At 41.2% G+C, this 26541-nt stretch overlaps 1 protein-coding gene across 3 annotated transcripts in view; it reads right to left on the bottom strand.

Annotated features, from left to right (window-relative positions):
* Nucleotides 1-255: 255 nt before the first annotated feature.
* The window catches only part of ap2a1 (adaptor related protein complex 2 subunit alpha 1), a 39374-nt gene continuing 13088 nt past the window's right edge, over nt 256-26541 (bottom strand). The window contains exons 4-22 of one of the 3 annotated variants that reach the window (XM_076751849.1): nt 23863-23992; nt 23457-23558; nt 22817-23076; nt 22193-22361; nt 21774-21911; nt 21268-21450; nt 20135-20232; nt 19798-20029; nt 19392-19580; nt 19105-19259; nt 15961-16023; nt 13726-13788; nt 11427-11509; nt 10788-10877; nt 5500-5623; nt 3704-3820; nt 3553-3622; nt 2547-2681; nt 256-2353 (exon numbers count right to left, since the gene is read on the bottom strand). In XM_076751849.1, the coding sequence (XP_076607964.1) occupies nt 2276-2353; nt 2547-2681; nt 3553-3622; nt 3704-3820; nt 5500-5623; nt 10788-10877; nt 11427-11509; nt 13726-13788; nt 15961-16023; nt 19105-19259; nt 19392-19580; nt 19798-20029; nt 20135-20232; nt 21268-21450; nt 21774-21911; nt 22193-22361; nt 22817-23076; nt 23457-23558; nt 23863-23992 (2479 nt within the window). In that variant the 3' untranslated portion in view covers nt 256-2275. The remainder of the gene's footprint in view (nt 2354-2546; nt 2682-3552; nt 3623-3703; nt 3821-5499; nt 5624-10787; nt 10878-11426; nt 11510-13725; nt 13789-15960; nt 16024-19104; nt 19260-19391; nt 19581-19797; nt 20030-20134; nt 20233-21267; nt 21451-21773; nt 21912-22192; nt 22362-22816; nt 23077-23456; nt 23559-23862; nt 23993-26541) is intronic. The other 2 variants (XM_076751850.1, XM_076751851.1) reach the window with 2 other exon arrangements.

Raw genomic sequence — 26541 nt, 5'->3', positions numbered from 1 at the left:
TGATGGGGTATTTTCAGTATTACAGCATTGCAAGCCAATTCCAAGTCACCAAACTGTATGTAGAACTGAATACCGGAAGTTTGACTTATCATGGTTCTTTCTACCAAATTCTAATAATCTTAAAGGAACTGTTTCATGTTTCCTTTGATGCTCTCCCAAACTCTTCAATTCTGTTGACCATGTACTGTACATGTGTTGTAATGTAAGACACTGCTACACTCACCAATCACTGTAACACAAGACAGACAGGAGGTGTCATTTTAGATATATGGCATAGTTTTACTTTCACATTTTTTCCATTACAGAGTAAATCTTAATTCTAACACAGGTATTGGACAGGTTCTTAACACCGATATATGAGTCTGCATTAGCTAGTGGATACTGCATAAACACAGAGAAACTCACATACATACATACTCACAGAATGACTACATTTTCCACAACAAGTTTCAATGTCCTGTGATTGCTGTGCAGCCACAGACTGTAATGTGACCACGTATTAGAAATGTCTTCAGGCTTTTTTTTCTTACCTGCTTACAGTCACACCCACATTCACACACATATACTGAGTCCCCTGTAGTTGTAATGGACATCTGGGTGTCATACATCCTGTCCTCTCCCATGACAACAGTGTGTGTGTGTGAGAGGATGCCTGGAAAGCTGTGAATCTTAACATTTTAAGGTTGTTGAATATCTGTTTTCTAAACATTCACTGTTGAGGTCATCTGAATCTGATTGACAGACTGATGACTCTGTCCCGTCTGGGATGGAATGAGATCATACATATGTTGGTGCTGGATTTAGCTGCCGCAGCAGCAGCAGCATCTGTCAGAGCTTCACTGCCTGACACCAAAACTGTTATCTCCTTAAATGATGATGGTGCATCTATTTATTCCCTATTCTGATCATAGGTAAGTCTGTACATGTCTCTGGAAAGAAAAGCAACAGGACTCAACATAGACACAGCTGCAGCAACCTAAGTATCAGTGTCCTCATTAGCCGTGATGGCTCCAAGATGTAGGTGCTTCCCACAGAAAGGATAAGGGACGCAGCTGTGGACTGCTTTTCATCAGAGGTGGGGAAGTTAATACGACAGACATTTGCTTGTATTCATCACTGAATTTTAAGCATGTCACTTAGAAATACTTTTAAGTGTTTCCAAAAAGAATGTCCCAACATCCAATTAACAGCAGCTCACAGACCGTTCGCATAAGCTTTTCAATGGCACGCACATGGAAATATCTCCCAGACAGTGGATGAGACACATGTTTTAACATGACAAACCTCATCCCTACACCCGTCATGTACATAGTGTCCTTTCTGTGCCGTCCTTCTACATGGGCAGCTTGAGTGAGAAAATTACAGGCGTTCTAAACAAGCAAGATGGGAATGTCTCAGAAAGCAATAAAGTAATGCACCGGCACATATTTACATACACATCAATTAACATGAACAAGAGTACTAGTTCATTGACATGAAGGGCTACTTATTACAGGGCTTCATGGCTCATTCAGAGATAAAGTATGGGGGCTCATGCTGGAGGGCCTACAAGTGGATCCCAACGCCTTCAGCACATTTTCACCAGGAATGCTTGACAGAAATTTGTGGGCGAAAGCTGCACAGACCAGAGAGTTGTACCCTCTGATCTCGCTTCATCAGTGGGTCCCACTACAACCAAAAGGAATTGTACATATGTGTATGTATGTGCCTGTGTGAGAATGTGTGTGGCTAGGCGGGGGATGGGTGCATGTGTGTGAAACAGCTTCACCAATCTGACTTCAAGGAATGTTCTACCCATTCAAATGAAATCTCACACACACATACACACACCATAAGAACAAGTGAGTAGTCAGGATGGAGCAGAATGGGACCCCAGCACAACTATGGGACAAACACGCAGCCACACAGACAGACAGACAGACAGACAGACAGGCACGCACACAAACACACACGCACGCACGCACACACGCACGCACACGCACACGCACACACACACACACACAGGTCAACAACAACAAAATCAAGAATGTCAAGAATGTAGCATCATGTTAATAAACAAGTAGAAGATGATGAACTGGATTCAGAATCTGGGACAAGAATAATGACAATAATATTCCCACTGCTGCTGGCAGTGGCTGTTTTTTCCCTTAAGTAGGTTACGACTTTTTTTTTTTATTCAAAGATTCTTTGCTGGAGGGAGGAGGAGAGGTGTGGCAGGAGGGAGAGGTCCGCTGGTGGGGATGGGGGAGTACTGGTCACGGTAGAGGTCTGGACTCTAGAACTGTTCAGCCAGAAGTTCGCAGAGACGCCTGGACACAGAGTCCTTGCTGCAGCGCAGAGTCAGGCGGTACATCTACACACACACACACACACACACACACACACACACACACACACACACACACACACACACACACACACACACACACACGCACACACAGCAGAGTTAGGAGAGCTATTATTCATTCGGGGGCTTTTCTGTCTGAGTTTGTAATTATTCATTTGTCCTGTTAATTAAACAAGCTGTCAAAGTATATATATTGTACCTGTGCCTGGGTGTTTGGCTCCAGTCTTAGCAGACAGCCAACTTGCTGGCTCTTGGTTTGGATCACTCCAGCACACACATAGTTCTCTGGGTTTGGATCGACATTGTCCAGCAGGGCCGTTCCTAGTCCCAGTAGCTACATATAACCAACACATCACCACACACATATTACAGAATGAAGGAGACCATAGCAGGATTTCAGACATGAGCAACAGATGGTTCCTAGAGGGATTTTTTTCCATTGATCATTGTTATTTCTCATTAAGATAACATTTTATGTCTTGCACTGACAAAAATGTGAATATTGCAATATTGCAGTTGTTTGGACTCAAGGTTTTAAATATTGATTTTCATACACTTCCAAAACCAATTAAACTTAAGTATCTACAGCAGTACATAATCAGTTCAGTAGATACAGAACAGTTTTTGTGTTTTACCCATAACCGTATAAATGAAAAGTTAACATCTTTTCTCCATTGCTGATTGGTAAACAAAGACAAGGAAAGATTAACATGTAACATTGTCAATTAATAACAAATTCCTGGTTGTATGCCAGAGTACTGGAGTGTTAGAGACTGTACATTTAGAAGTACACAGTTAATTCCAGTCTCTAGATTCACATACTAAACATGAAGCAAAGAGATTCATATACTACACATTAAAGGAAAAAATTCACATATTAAACAATAAACAAAAAGATTCTGACTGTCTGTCTGTCTGTCTGTCTGTCTGTCTGTCTGTCTCTCTCTCTCTCTCTCTCTAACCCAGTCGGTCAAGGCAGATGGCCGCCCACCCAGGGCCTTCTGGTTGAGGTTTCTGCCTGTTAAAAGGAAGTTTTTCCTCACCACTGTCACCAAGTGCTTGCTCATGAGGGAATTGTTGGGTCTCTGTAGATGAAGAGTTTGGTCTGTACCAGCTCTATGTAGAAGTGTTCTGAGACAACTTCTGTTGTGATTTGGTGCTGTATAAATAAAACTGAACTGAATTGAATTGAATTGAATAGGTACCTTAGCCTTAAGTACTTCAGTGTCCATGCTGTGGTTGGCTTTGAATATCTTTTGTGCTTCTTGCTGAGGCCTAGGAAGAGTTAACATAGGAGACTTAAACTTTACAAAGGAATCCAAATGTACTGACCAAAAACACAACACACATGCTTACTGGCTTAGCTGTTTCCAGCGCTGGAAGAAGTCATGTGAGGTCATCTCAGTTGGCTGAAAGAACTTGTTGATGGTGACAGGTAGCTTCAGGGTCAGGTTCTGCAGAGCTCCACCATATCTGAAGAAAACACATGCATGCACCCACAAGCACACGCACACTCGTCTACATGTTTTTTCTTACCGTACTCCAGTGATAACTATGATTCCTATTACCTACTCTTTTTTTGTCCACTAATTGGCCCGACACCCTGACTAGAAGTCTAACATGTCAGAATTTTTCTGTCTCGACATGCCTAGTGTGACATCTCCCACCACATGTCTGAGCATTTACCAATCAGGTGCTCTCTCCAGAGTGCAGGAGGCAGGAAATAGCGGAAGCACTTCATCAACCAGGCGAGTAGTTGGCTATGCTGTCATAACATTATCCTCAGTCCTACCTGCAGGAATATGCTTATTCATTACTTCAGTAACATCTGGTTAACTAACTACTAATTCCAGATCTAACGTTAAAGCAGCCTGTTTGATACGGCCAACACAGCCAAGCCTGCTCCTTGTAGAATAACAACTACGGAAATAAAATAACTATATGTGAAACTTGTTGAACCTGTTGTAACTGTTTGCGGATGCTACCCAGTAGATGTATAAATAATGACCAAATGCGCCGAAGTTTACACCGCATTTGCTTTTAGTGGTTTTTTTTTTTTTTGTCAGCCATTTCTTCTTTTTTTTTCTTTTTTGTCAGTACACAGTACTTCTGTCAGTTTGACCGACAGGTGCTTCACCCGCCTCTCTGATGACTTTTGAACTCATGCCTGATCATGAAATAAGACATGCTGTGATTGGTCGGGGTCATACGTGTAGTCTTGCCAGTCATCCAAGCAAGACACAGCAAGAATGTGCGCTGTGATTGTTTGATCTGATGCAGTGACCATCAAAGACAAAACAATCGTGTAAGACTAGCGGTCCCCTACCACCGGGCCGCGGGCCATTATGGGGCCACACAGAGACACTGAACAAAAAATATTTTATTGGTCATCAGAGTCTGAAAGAAGTTTTATTTTGAAAATCAGGTGTATCCGCCTGTGCCTCTGTACACGTCAAACTGCTCGTCGGTGATGTGATACGGTAGTAAAAAAGTAAGCCCACAAGCTAACAAAAATTAATAAAAAAACAAATGTCTTTGGAGAGCTTCTTCAGAAAGGGGAAAAGGCCAAATGATGAGGCAGAAGAAGAAGAAAACTGCATTAAGAGACAAGATCAGCAGTCCTACTTAAAATACGGGGTTTATCGCTTCAGGTGATTCTCACGGACCATGCCTGCTCTGCATAATATGTGGCGACAGGCTCGCAAATGAGGCAATGAAGCTTTCTCTTTGAAGACAAACAAGCGCAGGGTTCCTACTAATTACAACTACAACTACATTCAGCGTAATAGTGAGGTGCATTTTTAATAATTTGTTTATATTTGTTTCTATGCCAGTCTGTCAAAATACTGCTTTACGTGAATCCGGTCCGTGGTGCAAAAACGGTTGGAGACCGCTGGTGTAGACTGATCCCGGCATAACTCTTTGATCAGATATGTCCTGATTTAAATCAAAATTCAACCAGTGTTAGACTGTATTTTGTATTTTTAGAGAAAATTTTATAGAAAACTTAAACTTGAATATCAGACAATCCCATTTGAGAGATTTTTCAGCTTTTCAATTCATCAAACTCAATCTTCCAGAGTCTGAGTTTCAACATGTAGAATTTCACTTCTCACCATTACAGCTAGGGTTGTTTCTATAGTTAAGGTTACCTGAACTTGATATTGAGCAGTGGGGCATCAGAGAAGTCAGTCAGACACTCGATGTTGAGGACCTGTTGGATCTGGGCCCCGCCCTCTACCAGTGGCTCCACTGGTTTGGTCTGAACATTGAGCTGTGGCCGGTTGTCAAGGAACATCAAGACATCACACAGACTGACTTCCAAATACCTGAGCAGTGCTCACACTGCCTTGCAGAGTCAGCATAATACCATCATGCAAGTTACACAGCATATCCTATTCTCGTATTTTCTGCCACTGATGATTTGAAATGTACAGTTGCAATTTTTCTCAATTACTCCTAAGTTAAACAAGACCAAGTTGTTCAACTTGAGCTTTCTACATTTTGCATACATATGATGACAGAGAGATTTTGTATTTTTTACAATAGCCTCAGCGATAAAGGATTTCTGAGGCCACCCAATATTAATATTTGAGTTTAAAAAATAAAAATGACCCAATATTATTTTTTTTAATATAAGCCATAATACAAATAAACAGTTTTGGATAAGTTTCCTTTGAATTTGTTTTTTCACAATCACGACCAGGACATGTACTGGTCAGGAAATTTTAGCGTTGAAGAAAAACCTAGTCACTATTTTCTGGTGGACAAACTATAGCATAGTGACACTGTTTCAAAACATGTTTTTGGTATTTTACTTCAATTTCTTGTCATTCATCAGCTGACACCGATCAAGCAAAACATACTGACCACCTGCCTAATATTGTGCTGGTGCCCCTTTTGCTGCCAAAACAGCCCTGACCCATCAAGGCATGGACTCCACTAGACCCCTGAAGGTGTGCTTTGGTATCTGGCACCAAGATGTTTGCAGCAGATCCCCTAAGTCCTGTAAGTTGCGAGGGGCGTCCATGGATTGGACTCGTTTGTCCAGCACATCCCATAGATGCTCGATTTGATTGAGATTCGGGGATTTGGAGGCCAAGCCAACACCTCAAACTCGTTGTTGTGCTCCTCAAACCATTCTAAACCCTTTTTGCCTTGTGGCACGACACATTATCCTGCTGAAAGAGGCCACATCCATCAGGGAATACTGTTTCTATGAAAGGGTGTACAAGGGTCTGCAATAATGCTTAGGTAGGTGGTACGTGTCAAAGTAACGTCCACATGGATGGCAGGACCCAAGGTTTCCCAGCAGAACATTGCCCAAAGCATCACACTGCCTCCAAAGGGTTGGCTTCTTCCCATAGCGCATCCTGGCGACGTGTGATGTGTTCCCCAGGGTAAGCGACGCACATGCACTTAGCCATAAACGTGATGTAAAATAAAATATGATTCTTCAGACCAGGCCACCTTCTTCCATTGCACTGTGGTCCAGTTCTGATGCTCATGTGCCCATTGTTGCCGCTTTCAGCGGTGGACAGGGGTCAGCATGGGCACCCTGACCGGTCTGCAGCTATGCAGCCCCATACACAACAAACTATGATGCACTGTGTATTCTGACACCTTTCTATCAGAAGAAGCATTAACTTTTTGGCAATGTGAGCAACAGTAGCTCATCTGCTGGATTGGACCACACGGGCCAGCCATCGCTCCCCACGTGCATCAATGACCAACGACCCTGTTGCCATTTCACCACGGTTCCTTCCTTCGACCACTTTTGATAGATACTGACCACTGCAGACCAGGAACACCCAACAACAGCTGCAGTTTTGGAGATGCTCTGACCCAGTCATCTAGCCATCACAATTTGGCACCTGTCAAACTCACTCAAATCCTTACGCTTGCCCATTTTCCTGCTTCTAACACATCAGCTTTGGGAACAAAATGTTCACTTGCTGCATTATATAGTGGTGGAAAAAAGTTTTCAGACACCCTTAAAATTTTACACAATCTCAAATAATATCATGAAATATCTGTGGAAAAATCTTTTTTGTGTATCAAAAGGTGTGCCTGCATTAGACAGACACAAACAAATACAAATTACATTTTTTTATTTATTGTTTACAAGAAAAACTAACAAAACGAAATTCTTGACAGTTTCAATGTCAGTTCTCAACATTGTCGCTATCAAAGTCAACAAATAACAGAATGTGTTCAAAACTGAACAAAAAATAAATAAACCATCACATCATCAAATTAATATTTAGTAGTCTTGTCATTAGCATACAGTAGAGCTCTAGTCCTGGCTGGCATGTTCCCTACGAGCCTTTCACACTGTTGATGGGTAATCTTGTCCCATTCTTCTTGAATTACTGCTTTTAATTCTTCTAAATTCTTTGGTTTACACTTTGAAACAGACCTTTTGATAATCCACCACAAATTTTCAATGGGGCTCATGTCCGGGGACCTGGATACTGTGCTCCTGCAGCCAAGTTCTACTGGCCCTGGATGTGTGGCAAGGGGCATTATCTTGTTGAAACATCCAGTTTTGACCTCGACGGAACAGTGCACGTGCGGAAGGAAGCATGTGGGTTTCGAGAATGGCACAATACTTGGCAGAGTTCAATGTGCCATCACCAACACCAGCAGCACTCATGCATCCCCAAACCATGATACTGCCTCCACCATGCTTGACAGTAGGTACTGTACATGCTGGAGATAATGCTTCGCCTGGCCTTCTGCATATCCTCACATTAGCAGGAGGAAGATAAAGCTGGAAACTGGACTCATCTGACCACAGAATCTTCTTCCAGTTCCTGGCTGTCCACTTCTTGTGTGCTTGGGCCCGACGATGCAGGGCTAACCTCTGTCTCTCATTGATCAGGGGCTTCTTGACAGCCTTGTAGGACATTAAGCAACAGGGCTTAAAGTTAAAAAAAATCCTGAGCCTGAACTTTTTTCTGGGGAGTGGGGGTGCAGTGGACCCGGCGCATACACACCATAGGCAATTTGGCAAACAACTTTTTGGCATTGTGTTTGGCAGGGTACAAGATGACCTACAGTTTGAATGTGAATTTTAGAAAGTAAAGGTAATAATGTTATAAGGACATGTGAAACAGTCAGGCTAATTAATTTGAATTATTCATTTAGCAACCATTTCATTCAGTAAGGGGAAACTTATACAAAAAATGTATAAACAGTTACAGAGCAACAGTGAACTGTGGAGGTGAGGGTTTTCTTTCCTCGCTTGTGCCTCAAGTCCACCCTTCTTCCCTCTCATGACAGCACAATTGTCCAACAGAATACTGATTACTTGTTTCCACTCAAGATCATTGCACTGCAGGACATCTTTAAGTTCCATCATAAGTGATGAAGCATTGCTAATGTTAACTTTCCTGCTTGCAAGATGTTGTGTTATTACTCTAGCCGCATCATCATCAAAAAAGCGAACCATTACATTCAGTATTTTTTCCATGTTTTGGGTGGTTGCTTCATCAACATTCAGAGAAAACATACATCCTTTGAGCTTATCAGACAGACGTTTCTTGAACTCTGGTGCTATGCCATGCGTGTTCATATAACTGGCATGCTGATTGGAAACGGACAGTTTCGTCAAAGCATTTTTATCAACCGCTTCTTTTTTTTACACAGATCTACGAGCGGTTGTGCGATTGTAAATGATAAATCATGTTCCGCAGTGAACGAGCACACACGTATTTTCAAGTCACAAATACGATCAGTCATCGGGGCCGCTACGTCAGCTGTGGCTGTTGCTCCCGGCAAACGACTTGTATGTTGGAGAGCGCGAACTGCTGCTTTATGGCCGGGGTCTCCTTTGTGGCGTCGTAGAACTTTTTTTCCACTAGTTGCATACACTAGCTTCTTCGAGCACAGCACACAGAAAGAAGTACCTGGCTCTCTTAGTTTCTGGCACCAGCTCCCAAAAGGCTTGCCGTCTCCACCCCTTTCTTCTACCCATGCCCAGCGCCATTTGTTCTTAAGGCCGTTGTCAATTAGCACGTCTTCCCCTGGCTTCATGAATTTACCTTCCATTTTCTGATCTGACTTCTTCAGTGAAACAATTGTCGGCTTGGATGCTGCGTTCAAGACCACTCGAAGATAACGGTCAAGCTACAGGTTAACTTGGCGGACAAAAACGAAGTGTGGCATATTGTCACTATTTGCTGAACACTGAAAACATATGAAGCAGCAATTTATGCTTATTTTCGAAGATGAATATATGTGTAATTTCCGACTTTGACGCTAATTGTAATTAATTGTTCAATTCATTTTCTACAATTCAGAGCCCGTTTTTTCCCCCCGAGTTATCTTGAACGCAGCATCAACTGTGGCTGGATCTCAACCACTATGTGTACACATAGTTACCGTTGCTAACGTAGGATTGGACAGTAGCAGTTTGAGGGGCCTGGAAAGTTTTTTTTTTTTGTCGTTTTTTTTTTTTTGTTTGTTTGTTTGTTTTTTTTTCTGAATCATAGTCAAACGCCGGAGATCCGGCACGGTGCCGGAATACTTTAAGCCCTGAAGCAATGATCTAAAAGTCTGCCAAGTACAGTGTGGGTGGACCACTGGACACCAGTTTGGTTTGACCACTGCTGCTGAAGCTCCTGTGATGTCATTCAGCGGTTTTCCCTGCACATGCGGATCAGGATGCGGTCATTTCTTGCTGAAGAAACCCTTGGACACCCAGATCTTGGTTTGTCTTCCAAGCTGTTGGTTTGTCTGTATTTCTGCAGAGTGTATCCAACTGCTGAAGGACTGCATCTCCACTTCCTGGCTATCTGGCGGCAGCTGTACCCTTCCTGGCTGAGAATCTGTATCTTCAGGCATGTTTCCTGCGTTAGGTTCCTTGTTTTAGCCATTTATGTCTCTGAAGAACTTTCAAATGTGCTGGCTTTATATAGACATGAAGCACGGTGACAAAAATTGTGTCTTTTAATAAAAAGCATGACCTTCATTAGTGGATCACTGGTACCAAAATGACCCAATACTCAAAATTTCTTTTGTATTTTTATGGAACCAGTCAATTTTTAGTTTTTAATGACTTCTTTAGGATTTGTTTAGTATTTTGGCTGTGACTGTGCTAAAAGAAATTGCACTTGAAGGCCTAAGAGTGATTCTTAATGCAATATTTCACAAATGCATGGGGTGTCCAAAAACTTTTTTCCACCACTGTATATCCCACCCACTAACAGGTGCCATGATGAAGGGACAATCAGTGTTATTCACTTCACCTGTCAGTGGTCATAATGTTATGCTTGGTCGGTGTATATGCCCATACTGATATATCTGCAGTGAGCTGATACAGGCTCTATCTTGAACCCAGAGAGATTACTTTGAAATGGCTGAATACCATTCTGTGTCCCACTTATGCCATTTGAAGCTTTGGTGGTTTTGAAACATAACTCCACAGGAAGGATATGAGACTGCAGCTCCCCAGGACAGCTGACTGTGGTGGTGAAGCTGGCAAACTGCACTGATGTCTTGTTACCATAGAATAAGTACATTCTCCCTGAGAGAGACACACACAGTTGTTAAAAGGTTGGAGTGCAGGAAACATATGAGGTAGATCAAGTGGGTAGCTCTGCTGTAATGGAGAAGCAAATCCTCTGTGCTGTGTTGGGCTGTTGTGCAGAATGAAACCAAGCCAGCACATATGTATGTTCTGTTCCTGAGTTATGGCATTGAATAATGGCAAAAATAATGGCAAAAGTGTTTTGACTTTTGACCTGGATAAAAGTCATCACTTCATCATTTTACCCTTTTAGACATTTGTGTTAATTTTTGTCATAAATAGCGTAAGAATTCTTGGGATTAGGGTTCATGACCTTGACCTTTGACTACTGAATCAGTTCATCCTTAAGTCCAAGTGGATGTTTGTGCCAAATTTGATATCGAATTCATGAAAATGGGACAGATGGACAAAGTGAAAACATAATGCCTCTGGCCATGCCCACTTGCCAACAACGCTCTGAAGGGCCGCTCAGACTCAGAAACATCTCATACCATGTGTCGATAAAACCTTCCAAGCCATGCCCACTTTTCTGTTTAGAGAACTTACCCAGATTCTGACGATACTCTGACTTGATGCCAATCTGTAGCAGCTGATTCTCGAACAGAACACCGTTGTTCTTGCACACAAACCTGTAGCATGAAGGCATTTAAAGGGTTATTAAATGCTGAAATGTCACTTTAACAACTGCTGTTCTATCATACCTAGAAAAGCAAGTGAATGAAGCAATATAACATTTGACACCAGTAATTTACCAATACAGGCTAAATGAGTGTTCCTGTCTGAACTAGGGATGCACATTTTGGATTTTTTTTATGACCGTTAACCGACGCCCTTTAACGATTAATAACCGTTAACCGATAAGATTTAAATGCCCTTCCATGCTGCCATTCCGACATTCCGTCATTCTGCCATTCCGACATACCACCATTTAGACATATCACCATCCCGAAATACCGCTATTCCGACACACAAACGTCCCACCATTCCGACAAGGTTTTCCATGTAAGGAAAGGTTGGAATCAGAGAGTCACTGACTCGGCGCTGTCCGGTGCTGAACTGCAAATTTACAATGACGGCAAATAGTTAGATTACTCATCTAAAATGTAAAAAAAAAAAGCTACAAGCTTTAGATATAATTAACAGTACTGTAGGCTTCAATCGTCTGCTATTGCTTTTTAAATTATGTCGAGAGCGAGCGCGCTGGTGATTTCGTTAATTGTGTGTTCTGCTTCATTTCCAAAATAAAGTTTCAGCTTCTGAAATCTGATTTTTAAACAGTTCTGATGGAGCTCAATGTTTATCTGGATGATGCGGCTTCATTCCGAACAATTTTACTGTAAACCTGGACGGCCTGCGACGTGTCTGGAGATAAAAAAATCTTCTCAGACCGCCACGCGTCACACTTTCTCCCGGCCATCATGGAGGGCAAAGTTCGCTGCGATGGTCCTCCATCGTCTAATGCTGGATGCTTGTTTCTTAAGTGGTACTGCATTGTACTCGTACTGCTGGAGTATTTCAGTGCTGTACCGCATAATTTGCAAATGACCTCCTCCCCTTTCCGGTCGAGATTGTCCCACACAGAACTCCTTTTTGCTCTCTTCATCTTCGCTGTCAAGTGGGCTGTGATGGAAAGCACGTGATGGCATGTGTTGCACCTGTCGACACGCCCCCATGAGCTGATTGAATTACGTAGCTTAAAAACAAAATTGACCGTTAGTATTAATCGGTTAGAGTTACTGTTATCGGTTAACGGTTAAACGGTTAACCATGTGCATCCCTAGTCTGAACAGATCTTTCGTACTCCTGGTGCAAGAGGTGCAAATGGCAACATTTACAAAGTGACTTATTGTATTCAGAACACACTTTTTTAATGGCATTATCAATAATTAAGCATAAACTGGTAAGTAAGCCAAGCCAGGCAGCCAAACTGTCATTAGCTATTGTTGAAAGTAAAACTTGAGACATGGGGAAAAGTCCCAATTGCAAAACCAAAGGGACCCAGTTATGTTATTACTATGGATGCTCTGATCTGTCAGGAACCAATCAGTTGATAATACTGCATTGATGATTATATTATGTTGGTATTCCTATCACAAACTTATCACTAATCATATGTAACTTATTTTCATATCTTGACTCAAGATGAGTGCTGAAACGACTGGCTGACTTATCAATTACGTGAGTGAATTTTGAGAATTGTTAAAATAATCGATCGATTCTCAGCTTCTTCACTATCAGGATGTGTGCTTTTCCGTTTTATTTCAATGTAAGTTAAGTATAGTTGGGTTTTGGACAATTGTTCAGGCTAAACAAGAAAAAGGGTTAGGGTGAAATGCAAATTAAAAAGATAAATCAAAAATTAAAGATAAATCAAAGTATATTTTAGAAATAATCAAAAATTAAAATCATTAAAGCAGCCCTATTGCAAATGCTGGTGAAAACAGATCGCTGTAGGACTAGAGAAACAAGTCTGCTGCTTCTTTGCTGTCTTAAGGCTTGATGGATTAGTGACAATAGCAAGTGTGATGTCATGTTCTGGTTCTCAGTTTTACTAGGGGTCTAAAAGAGGTATGAAATTAATTTTCCTTTTATTAATTTTAGTGAACCGAGTCCAGCTTGGAAAACAACCTGGCTAACAGAAGAGGCAAAGTGGTAGATTTTTTAGTGTCTAAAACAGGAAGCCATCAGCAATCAGGACTGGATCATAGCCCAAGATATTATAGCACTATGTTGGTCAGATGGCTGCACTTAAATAAAACTGGTGTATGGAGCTTAATCCCAGTTTACTGTAAGTGCTTATCTTTATTGGCACATGACAAAGCTTACACATAGAGAAAGACCTTACTTGTTGAGAAGTTCGTCTGCCTCAGACAGAGGAGGAGCAGGATCCTCAGAGGGAGGAGCAGAGCTGAGAGACCGCAGGACAGCACAGGGATGAAGAGAGCCCACAGGACAGAGCAGGGGTGAAGACAGCCCATAGGACAGAGCAGAGATGGATACAGATAGGCAACAGGACAAGTGAGGAAGGAATGGATAGAGCAGAAATGGGAAATGAAAAAGCCACCCATTCAACACAGGGTACAGCAACAATGTGATTAAGATTGGTTAAGAGAAGCATGAGAGAATAAGAAAGAAGGATAAAAAGATAAAATGTAGAGGTTAGTAAAAGCAGCTTGTACAAAAATGATGTCATTACAAAGGTATCTGTTGGGTAGTTATACTGTGTAACAAATATGCAGTGCAGTACAATACAATATCCAGTGCAGTCAGTATGTATTTGGACAAATTCTTATGGTTCTATACTTAAACACACTGCATAAGAAATGAAACTAGAGCTAGGAGGGTAAAGCACAGACTTTCAGCTTCAGTTAGACAGTGTTTATATCCAGTCTGGGTGAACACATTGTGTGTCCAACAGCAGTGTTAAAAAATTGGGGCAATAACACACAAAATGGGGCACACTTTGGTTGCTTTGGGCAAGGATTCTCCTCATCCTTAACAACACTTTAGACAGCTCTTTCACCTCAGGAAGTGGTTCATTTGAAATCCTGTGTGAGAGTACAGACCCAAAACTGAAAACGATTCACTGTCCGAATGCATAAAGACTGCACTCTACTTCAGACAGTTAAGAAGCACATACATAGTCTATACATACAGCTTGATGCCTTCTGATTCTGATTCTGACAGTCTATACATACAGCTTGATGCTATGACCATTTTTGTGTGAAAAATGTGTGTGCAAAACATTAGCTGCACTTCACAACAGCTGTAGCATTGAGATTTGGTTTAGGGTTTTAAGTTTGCACCTTGGTATTACATTTGCTGAATGATTACAATGTCCTGTGTATAATTTCCTAAGTAAACAGAAATGTCATATTTCCATCCTGTTTTCTTCGTTATTTTTCACTGTTTGAGCAATGACTGGCCCTCTTTTCATTTTGTCATCTTGTATCCTCTTTTCCTACAATCATTTAATGGCACCCACTGGAAAATTGTTGCCACCAGATGTTCACATTGATGTATTCAACTCATGATATGCGCACATCAATACTGGGCAGAAATGCACATTATTTAGCATTTCCCTTGGCTGATTTTCTGAAAATTCAGTTAATATGTGTGCTACACTTGGATGTAAACCTAGCTAGTGAGAAAAATAGTAGAAATTGTGCTTGAATGTTAGTTTTTCTTTTTATAATATGGCTAAGCCAAAGCATTCTCCTACTCTCCTACACATCCTTCTTGTGAGGGTTTTCTTATGATTTGGTCGTACTGCTGCAGTACTGCCTCTTTCCATTTCATGAAAACATGCATTGTTTGGGAGAAAAAAAATAAACAGTGGGCTCATTGGTCAACATGCAGTACGTTGCATCAATTCCCTTAATGTGGCATAACAAATCAAATCCATTCCTCAAAGAAGGAAACTGTAAAGCTAATTCCATAACAGACTTTCATATTCAGTTTGCACGTTCAAGAGCTCACACCAATTTGGTAACAAATTTTATATGGTCATAGTTAGCGACTTTGCTGCTGTAGAGCACAGGAATCCTTGATTTGTGAACTTTTAAACTTTAGTAGCTCAGGCTACGTCACGGTCAAGTACTGTACTGATTTGGTAGTTGTCATGCTATACACTGTGTCCAACTCTTTTGTCTTTCTTTATATTTTCTACTTACTATGTTTACTGTTTTGCACCGAAACACCAAGACAAATTTCTGAGAGTTGTGAGCCATACAACCAAGACAATGAGCTAGAAGGCAAAAAGCTCTTCAGAGCTGCTGAGTTTGGTGGTACTTTCGCTCTATTCTACTGTATTCAATTCATCTGGTGATAATGCAAGTCACAACAGTTGATTGTGTTTCAGCCAAAAAATGTTAAAAGCCATCAAAGTATATGTAGGGCAAGGCAGGTGCTTTTATGTAAACCTAAATGGCTCATGTGCATCAAGCTACCCACTCAGTGTAGTGTATATTACCAATGGCATGTTCAATTAAAGATAAAGAGCCTGTCCTAGAAAAACTATGTGGAGGTGTCATATTTGTATTTTTCTAGCTATTTCCGTAGTTTACTGCTGGGCCCTTACTCTGAGTCACCAGAGCCCTCCACCAATAGGGAATCAGAGGTCTCAGTGGGCTGTTCCAGATCTCTGTCAATGTCCAATCACGGTAGAGGACAGGAGACAGACACATTCAAATCAAAACACACACATACGCACACCCAACCACACAGAGGGAAATGGAGAGAAGGGAAGGAGAGAAAAAGACGAAAGACAGTCACATACACAGCAAGATAAAAAGAACAGACAAGTGTAGCAAACCTGCCAACCATGAAAACAAAATGCTCCTCTGCTATGATTGAGGCTTACAACAGCCAAGATATCAGATGAAAGAAGGGTTTCCAGTACCATTTCACCTGCTGACAGCACTGTTACGCTGGATTCAGATTAGACAATATCAGCAATAGCCCAACTCGTAAAGGCACAGGGCACTGGGAAGAAAAATGGGTGTGAGGCACAACAATTGATTGTAGTAGTGTATGAGAGTGGACGGCAACCACTACTATATGCATGATTTCTCATAACATCCTGACAAAAGACTAGTGTATCAGAGTTGTTTTGCCTTCTCTCACCTAGTATGACAAATTCCACATCATGTTGTGTGACCCTGACCAATTGAAGCATTGCTCTTCCTCACTAAACCATTCACATCACAAAGCGTAAGAGGGATGACAATGTTGGTGCTGCTAGGGAATGAGAAACAGACTCTTGTTTTTCCTTTCCTTTTTGGCTTTTCAAAACACAAGACGGTCAGTATCGTACACACCACGTCCGACGCCATTGTTTAAATTCTTGTTAATGGAAGTTGGCCCTTAGCACCTCCTTTCTGATGACAACATGCATGCTGTGACAGATGGCAAGCTCTAATTGGTCGGGGATCATGTGATCAACATGTAGTCTGTCATGTCTCTCAGCAAGTGGCCTCCGCCCATGCCCAGTCTCTGGGTCAAGATGACATTGCTGTACCATCCATCTCTGGGAAAAATAGCAAACAAGCCAGCTCAACAACAACTAAAATGTTGGAGCAACAGACTTGTGACACTTGTAACTGTGTTACCCGTCTCTCAAAACAATCTGTGATTGTATAAATAAGCATGTTCATGACTAGAGATGTTTAGGTAACAGGTCATTACAACATACCTCTGCTTATCAACTTGATATATCCAACAATAACCTAAATACTAACCAAAACAATAACTTCTTACATAGTTTGCCTTGAGCCAGCACCGCCTCCTAAAGAAAAATTAGCCGACATAAAAGAGTTGATGGAGGGTGACAGTAGGAGTAGGAGTGAAAGTAGGAGCCCTGATAGACTGATTAAGGTTTTCGAACAGTTATCATACTGTTTAGAAATCATGCAGTATCTGACTACAAATGTCTCGTGGTTGACAGGTCCATATTAGACAAAGATAGAGCAGTGAAAGACAGAACCAAGTGAGCAACAACCAGCACGGACACATTACAACTAGTTGCACAGTAGTCTAGAGCAAACACACGACAAACGCCACAACTATGTACAATGAACATTTTAAAACAGTAAACACCAGTACATTCAAATTTAGGGTGCTTCCCCATTAAAGTCCAAGACCTGTTTTGCCCAGTCCAGTATCAGAGCATCTGTCAATTTCTTTTATGTGCACACATACTTTGCCTATAAAGCCAATTTTGATTCTGAGTTTTGATGAAGCAGATATCATTACATGCAGCAATGAGTCTTCACACTTAAAAGTGTTCCACCCAAAGTCCAAATCAAGGCAGCAGTACAGCAGAAATGAGAGATCCCCTGAGCTGATCCAAAAGATAGTGTGTCAGTTTCAGGGGTTGCATTCTCTTAGTTAATTTTTCATTCTTATCATATAATGAAGACCTAGTATTAGTATTGTATTTGGATCAAGTAGCATGTGAAAAATAAGATATATCACATAAAATGGGCTACAGCTGTTATTTCAATGTGTCTCAATCAGATACATGCTGTATTTAATCATCATCTACTGTAGGTAAATACTGGTTTGGATTTTGGTATCGGCAGACACCAGGGCTGTAACGGTTTGTGTATTCATGCCCTCCATATGGGATACGGGGGTCACTTTCCAGTGCATGCAGCTGCACGCAGACTACACGTTTATGGATTTTTGCACGTAATATGTAACCAAAGTTCACAACCAAGAGTTCTGCCTGGAAACTTAAGCTGTATGCCATTAGCAACATGTACTGAGATGAGCACATGTTGCTTAATGGTGTGTGAGTCAGTTACACTTTGACAAATGCAAATGAAACACAGGAGTTGGAAGACCCACTTGCACTTGCATCCTTCAATTTGGGTTCCCAGTCAGCTACAAGAGCAAAGGAGAACAGAGTCCTGCACAGGTCCAGTTTTACAAACCCACACCCGCAAAGTTCACTACTGGAGGTGACTTGTTAGTTGCAATTATCTATAAGTCAACTCCCAACCCACCGCATCCCATTAATGAAAGTCCCACGACCTGACCCATGATTAAACGCACAGGCTACATAGCCACTCACTTTAAAGTGCTTACTTTTACTTGCAAAATTTAACATGTAGAACATGAATTCAAATCATAATTATCCGTAGCCTATTTGGCAGGCTCAACCACCAACTATGTTGCTACTCACTATGCTGATATCTAATTGTCCTTTAGGTTACTGTGCAGAAAATGTATATTGTCCATAGTCCCATATTATTATTAGTGCCCCCCCCACACACACACTGCTGACAGTGCAGTCCTGATATGGACTATTTCTTAATCTACATTTTAGTCTCATCTTTTTTCATAAACAACATTGAATGCTGATTCCGTCTCTTCATCATCTGGTCTCATAGGAAAAAAGTTTGTTTGTTTACATAAACTAATTTAACACTATTGTCAATAAAGTCAGTGAACTCTTTTTTGTAGTTGCACTTGCCAAAAATGTATAATTTACTTCTCTTGTTCATATGACATCTCTCATTTCATAGATGCATTAGTTTGAGGTGGGACTGCAAGTTTGATTTTGTCTTATTTCATTTCTACAGTACTGCTGTCTCAAGCAGACACAGTCTCTTTCCTCTGCCAGCTAGATAGCATTATCAGCAAGCTTTGTTCAGACACTCATACTGGACTTTGGCTTATGGTAGACTCTACATCTGCTCATCAAGAGATGATCTTTCACCTTAGGAAGCCGTCATCATTCACAGCAGCTGAAGGTGCAGCAGGCCCTGCCTCAGAGAACACATCTACCAACAGGCTGCCTGCACTGGCCGGAGCAGCACCAATGGGAGCAGCAGAACGAATCCCGAGGAGGTCTGCTGATGGTGATGGGGTGGACTGGAAAACAAAGGAAACTTGCAGTAAGGCCTCACAAATGTAGTACTTTTGTTACCACTGCTGGTATGCATAAAGGCAGCTGAAAGAACCCAACCAATTCTGTTTATTTGTGAACACAGACAGTCAGCTTACAGCATTGGACGCAGCAATGGCTGTTGTGTCTGGCCCCCGGTCGCTCCCCCCATTCAACTCCCCACCCTCCCTTTTGCTGTCTTCCAGCTCTGTCACAGACACAGCACCGGGCCCCTTCTTCTTCTTCAGCTTAGCCAGGATTGATGACTCCCTTTCTGGGAAGGGTGGCATCTCCTCCAGGACAGTGGCCTGAGGAAACAGAGAGGACAATCATGCTGTGACAAAAATACAGAGATAATAGTTTATGTACAGCACATTCAGTAACAAGAGGACTGCAGGACTCCACGCTGTGACCATATTCCAATTCTCCTTGTAAATTCATTCTATGTAAGCCAGAGATCCTTGGAACTGTTGAGTGAGGTGAGGTGACCGCTGAGTTTGGTTGAACAAGGTAATCAAAACTAACCAGGACATCGGTGCTAGCAATGGAAGAAAGCTTCAGATACTCGACAGCACGCTGCTGCAGCTCCACATCTGAGTTGCGGATCTGGCTGTCGCAGCGCAGAACCTCTTGAATGGTGGCCTTGGTCTCTGGGAACAGGTTGATAAACTTGATGTAGGCTGACAGCAGAAGGGCACGAGTGGGCACAGAACACAGATGGAACTTGGAGTGAAGAAGGTTGAACTGGACCAGGGGGCTGGATGACAGGACAGCAATGTCACTATATATCACTGTCACCTTAGTGCCATGGCAGCAAAAAAATAAATAAATAAATAAATAAAACAAATTAAAAAAAACATACCTGGAGCGTGGATCACCAGCAATGAGATTACCAAACTCTCCCAGAATGTAGCCTCCAACCTTCACCATGTTCTCATGGCAGGCAGGGGCCTGCAAGGCCTAGAGAAGACAATAAATTAACTTTATGTTTTCTAATTAAGACACATTTAATGTCCTCTTATTCTGAAGAAATGCACTACCAGAGTTTACAGTGTTTCCACTACCATTACCTTTGAAAGACACAAAATTTGTTTGTTTCCACTTCCTCCTCTCTCTGCTCATCCTCTCTGCTATGCTGTTTCTGTCACCATAATGGGTGCAGAGGACACTGACGATGTAAATCTTAATAAAATTGCTATAAGGCTCATGTAGCACAATTACTTGATTCTCTCTGTATTTCATAATGTTACACTGTCAAGACAAAGTTACGCTTTCCCTGAATTGCTATACAGATATGCATGCATTTGTTTCTTTGTGCTTTATTTCAGCAACAGGTTAGTGACATGATTGGGTATAAAAATCCCATCCATCCAATCAATCTTCTTTCTGAAGTAAAAATGGGGAGGGGTTCACCATTCAGTGTCAGACTGCTGGCAAATAGTGCAACAATTTAAGAGTAATGTGTCTCAACATAAAATTGGAAATAATTTGGGGATTTCATTGCCTACAGTACATAATATCATTAAAAGATTCATGTAAAGTAATCTGTCTGAAGAAATGCGTGCCCAAGAGACAAAGCTGAAAACCAACTTATATGTGTATGTATATCTATACACTAAAACTTGTTTCAGAACATGTAATTACTTTGATTTTATGAAAATTCAAACTGCTTAAAAACCTGTTCATTTACAGGGGACCAAATTGCTACCAAATGACCTTTTCAGAAATACAGACTATCCAGCAAAATTAGACATTTAGTATATCTAATGTCATGGGAAAAACAAAAAACAGATCAAAGCGTCTCCCATGTCAATTTTCAGTACTCAACAGCTTTTGATATTCTACAGATACACGCAACACATATTTCAGTCAGTATTAGAAAACCATTGTGGTGTGATAATGACCACATCACAAGAACGATGTGTGTCTTTCTCAAAGAACAGTATCTACTGCTGCCATCAAAAAGGTACATTTTAAGAGTTCCTGTAGAAGCACCTCAAAGACCGTCTTGGCGGCGTAGCCCTGCACATCGTCTCGGTTGATGACGATCTGAATGACGCGATACCACACCTCTTCACTGACGTAGTCACCAGCAATACGAATGAGGTTGAGAATGGTGTCCACATACCAGGAGTAATCCACAGCATACTTCTCTGCAAGTATGGCCACTTTCAGCACCTGAAAGAGAGACGCATCACTTGGTATTTAACTTTGGAAAATTGTTTCAAATAAATCAGACTTGTTTTATTTAGGACACTGCTGAGTGTTTAAGTTTGGTCATGTTTTTGAGTTTGTAGGTATTAATATATATTCAAAAACCTTTTCTAAAACCTGCTGGATTATTTTTTGATGTTGATGAATGCAATATGGAGCTGGTGGAAACAAACCATCTTCACCAATTCTCACTTGACGTTCAGAGAAGAATATAGTAACATACATTGAAAAAAAAAAAAAGATTCATGCATGGCACAATATTTTTTTCTTGGAACACTAATACCCACCATCTCCTCTCTAATGGAGTAGTCCGCTGTCTCAAGGTAACTGAGCATCTCGGCCACAATCTGCTTGGCATTGCTGCGATCGCACATGGCATAAAGCAGATCAGCTGCCCTCTGTCGAACACTGACATCCCTCTCAGTCTGCAGAGACAGACAAACAGTGATAAAATGGAAGAAAGTAGACATGACAGAGGTAGAAAGTACCTAGAGAAAAGTGTAGAGCTGTGTGGACTGTCAAGTGCAACTAACCAGTATATCACAGTACCCTTTGTCCTGTGTGTGGTGGTGAAGTTGGTATTATGGAAGTTGGCTGGATTGTGTCAGCTGGCACATGTCTGTCACACTTAATTGTTTAACAGATTCATTGCTCAGACTTGATGACTACTGAGTGATTGTCTTTAGTTCAAAGTGTGAGGCATCACCTTGAGGGCGTTGATGACTGTTTCGATGTGTGTCTTGACAGCTTCATGGGAAAACTCTGAGCTGGCCAGCGTACACATACTCTCGAGAGCCAGGTAGCGCAGGTTCGTCTCTCTGTGTTGCAGGAACTGACCCAGCTGGTTACAGGCTCGCACCAGCAGGTTTGGCTCACTGCAACACAGAAATCAAAACATACTTCTATGGTAGTCTGAGAAAACTCCCTCTGATTAGTTTAATCTAATCTGATTAGGACTAAGCAAAACTGTTTGAATTGATTTCATAGAAATTCATGAACCAAAATGACAAAAATCATTTAAAATCAGAAAAGATGTGGAAAATTAACTCATAAAGCAAAATGATGACCACCTGTTTTTCATACTGAATTAACACTATCCTGTAATCATCTGTGAAAATAGTGTTAACACACATTTGAGTTTCATCAATATCCATGCAAAATTAAAAAATTCTAACTGTCCAAGATTAGAGTCATATGTGGTCATTGCAATATTTAAGGTCTTCGGTGAACATGGTAATACCTTAAGTCATTTCAAATTCCAACAGATACACTGATGACAGTGCACTGCTGATTTACTGGAGTAAGTAATGTTGTTGCTAAGAATGCTCACCTGTCATAGTGGATAATAAGTGAGATAGCCTCAAACAAGATAGCATTCTTGGCATTGGAATGCTGCACCTTCTTGGATTTGGGTGGCTCCTGGGCCTTATTTAGGATGGTCTCCAGACATTCTACCAGACGGCCCTTGACAGCACCATCTTCTGGTGGAGGGTAGCACTGCAGTAGGCGCAGCAGCTTGCAGGACAGCCACGGTGCTGGGACAAAGTAGTAGGTGTAATCCTGGAGGTCAGTGGAGGCCGACGACACAATCTGGAGAAGGACTTACATGTTATTATGGTGAGTCAACTGAACTTGTGCAAGACACCACTTAACAGTCTGGATTAAGCGCAGTTTACTACATACAGGAAGCCCAGAAATGAGTAGTATCAACAGTATCCACAATCAGAACCCTGTGAGTCAAGTTTGTTTTCAAATTTTTTGCAGACTTTGGCTTTGTTTTTACAGTTAATTGTTTCAAAAGATGTTCTTTTGCCCTAAACTAAAGGGCACAGATATGACTGTCTTGGTAATGAGGTTCACACACACCCACACACACACACACACACACACACACACACACCCACACACCCACCCACCCACCCACACCCACACCCACACCCACACCCACACCCACACCCACACACACACACCCTGCTGAGTCGGGAAACAGCCAAGGAAACACAGGTCTTGAACTCATCTGGATTCTTCTGGCTCAGACAGGTGATGAGAGAGATGGCTGCTGTCACGACTCCCTAAACAAGCACAAAAAGGCAATTATTAATCCCTCACATACAATAGTTCAGTGGATACAACAGGTACATCTGGTTTCATCAATTCAAAATCATGCTGGAAGGGAGACTTCTGCTTTTGATTGTGACTTTAAAAGCATACAATGTCAACACATTGAAAATATGTTTGCTAATCTCAGTCAGTCTTCAATTTACAAACCATTCATTCTCTTATAAATGCTGTACTTAATGGCACACACACAGATACAACACGGCAGCATCACGTAACTATGCTCCTGATATATGGAGGTCTGAATTGTCCTCTCACCATGTGTTGGTCGTTGAGCAGGTGCACCACACGTGACGTCCACTCACCCATCAGAACCAAGTCAGGAGAGGTCTTATAGAGCCGCAGCAGACACAGGGCAGCTGACTGTTTCACACTGTCCATCGTATCACTGTGGTGCATTACATTCACATTACCAGCAGCTAAGTGAAGTCATAGTGATATAAACTGATGTGACAGTAGGGATGGGTACCGAATTTCGGTACTTTTTTGGTACCGACCGAATTCCCGCTGAAGTAGCGAGTATCGATTCACGGGAAATCCGTCAGTACCACATTTAAGTACCTGAACGCACTTTTTTTTTTTTTTTTACCCTGTACGCACCTTGACGTTATGCGTCGGCGTGAGCGGAGGACGCGGTGACGCGGTTACGTCAGTGGTTGCTTTATCTTCAGAGGCGGACCGCAGGCGCTCCATAGTCTGGCTTCATTTTATCAAGCTGGATGCCGACAACGCGCGGTGCAACATTTGTGATGCGAAGTGCAAAGCCAGCAAGAGAAACACGTCCAACTTGAGGAAGCACTTGGTTAAACACCAAATATTCCTCAAGGCGGAGGAGTGCACGATTTTTGACAGTTTAAAAACACAGGCTAACGTTACCACAGCTACTCGCCCAGCGCCAGCATTAAACGTTACCGCCAGCAAGCCTGCTGCAGCCAGTGGCTCGACACTTGCAGCCAGCTTCGAGGAAGGAGAACAACCGGCCCCTTTTAAAAAGGCAGACGACGACGACGATGACGACGACGACGCAGCTTCAATTAGCATAATTTTATACAGTTATTTATTTTGAATCTATTTATTTTTAAGTTATTTACTTTATCCCCACACACATTTTTCTCAAGTTCTATGTTGGAGTTATTTAACTTGATGTTATTGAAAAATAAATGTTCAAAATTCCGAAGTTTTGACTATTTTTTAAATATACAAAATAACTTTAATTACCAAACACATATCCCCCCCCAAAAAAGTATCGAAAACAGGTACCGAAAAATACCGGTATCGATTCGCAGGTACCGAGTATCGGTATCGTATCGATTCAGATGTGAAAGGTACCCATCCCTATGTGACAGACTACTCTTTTACTTCATCACTCACAGTAAAACATTAGAAACAAAAATAGGACATATGAGGATGATTTTTAGATATTTTACTTCCTCGATTCTCTAAAGCAGACTGTCAGGGCTGCCAATGAATATTCTAAATTCAAATTTATATTCAGATTGTAAAACAACCCATTCCTTTAAATGTGAAAAATAATACTAAAAGGTGGGGCGAAAAGGCAGCGCCACCATGATGGCTGCATTGAAAACACTGCATGACAGATAGGAGCCACAAAACCAATTTCTGTTGTCCATTCTTTTTTACACCGGGAAAATTGTTTAAGTCCAGATTCAGATTCAGAAATACTTTATTAAATTACTTTATTCAGTTATTAATTATTGATCGAAATGTGCATGCGCTGACCATGCATGCAGCCTGTTGCAGTTTTCAAACTGTACAACTCCTCCCTCTGAATGGCCCTTGTCTAAGTATATATATATTGTCGCAGTATATATATTTTGTATATATATTTCTTTTTTTTTCTTTTCTCTCTTTTCATTGCGCTACATTTTTATCTCTTCTATTTCTTCTATTCTTGTAAGGAGCACCTGTAACTAAAACAATTTTCCCTAGGGGATCAATAAAGTATTTCTGAATCTGAATCTGAAGTCCAACATATATAAGTCTATGTATGTGTTGTCCCCACTGCTTCTCTGATGTTCTGTCTCTCTCTCGCTCCTCTCCTGAGTTGGTGAATTAAGGGTTTATTTCAACCAAACCTGAATCAGTGATGATTGCTGGAACAGTTGAAAGCAAACCATGATGATTTTGTTGAGTTTTATTTTGTTTTCATCACATTTGAATGAAATGTGTTTTACGATGATAAAATCACTGTTTTTGTGAATGGAGTCCAGGGGCTTTGGCAAGAACGATATAACAGCTGTTTCTGGTTAAAAAAACAGATCTTACCCTTTTACAAAACTGTATCTCTGTGGGGATCCTTTCTCTAATGTTGTCAGACACTTACTATAACAATCTGGGCCTGTCCATGGCAAAAACAAACTCTTTTATTGGATGTACATTGATGGTGTGCCAACATTTAGAGGGATTAAACTACAGTGCATTTCATGGCTGCCGACTGCTGCGCTCTCATTCATCTTGAAAAAAATTTAAAAACTGCTGTTTCCATTAGTCACTTGGACACAAAAAACATGGAACAATAGCATCCATAATCAGATAACATTTTACCGGAATTCATCCGGTTTGCCTGGGACACTGAAATCCTCCAGGACGCATTGATACAAGTAAATCTGACGTCACTTTCATTGATTGAAAATTAAATGTTGGTCAAGCTGATACAGGCTCATAATTTAACATTATTCAATAATAATAATTGATGTCCCAATCATAATTAGGACATTATTTTATGTATTTATTTTCTGATGTGTAGGTGTGTAGATCTTTTAAAACACGTTTATGCTGAAATAATATCAAAGTTGTATGTCTTGTTATATTGGATTACCCTTTTATGGACGTAATTCGCAAAAAAGAGATATCTGAATGGTTCATTCAGATATCTCTTTACCACTGATGTGGTTTGTTTACAGGGAATTTTTAAAA

The sequence above is a fragment of the Chaetodon auriga genome, chromosome 16 (assembly GCF_051107435.1).
Source record: "Chaetodon auriga isolate fChaAug3 chromosome 16, fChaAug3.hap1, whole genome shotgun sequence".
Classification (NCBI taxonomy): Eukaryota; Metazoa; Chordata; class Actinopteri; order Chaetodontiformes; family Chaetodontidae; genus Chaetodon; species Chaetodon auriga.
The sequence above is the reverse complement of the archived record's forward strand: the minus strand, read 5'-3'. Positions and strand labels throughout refer to the sequence as shown.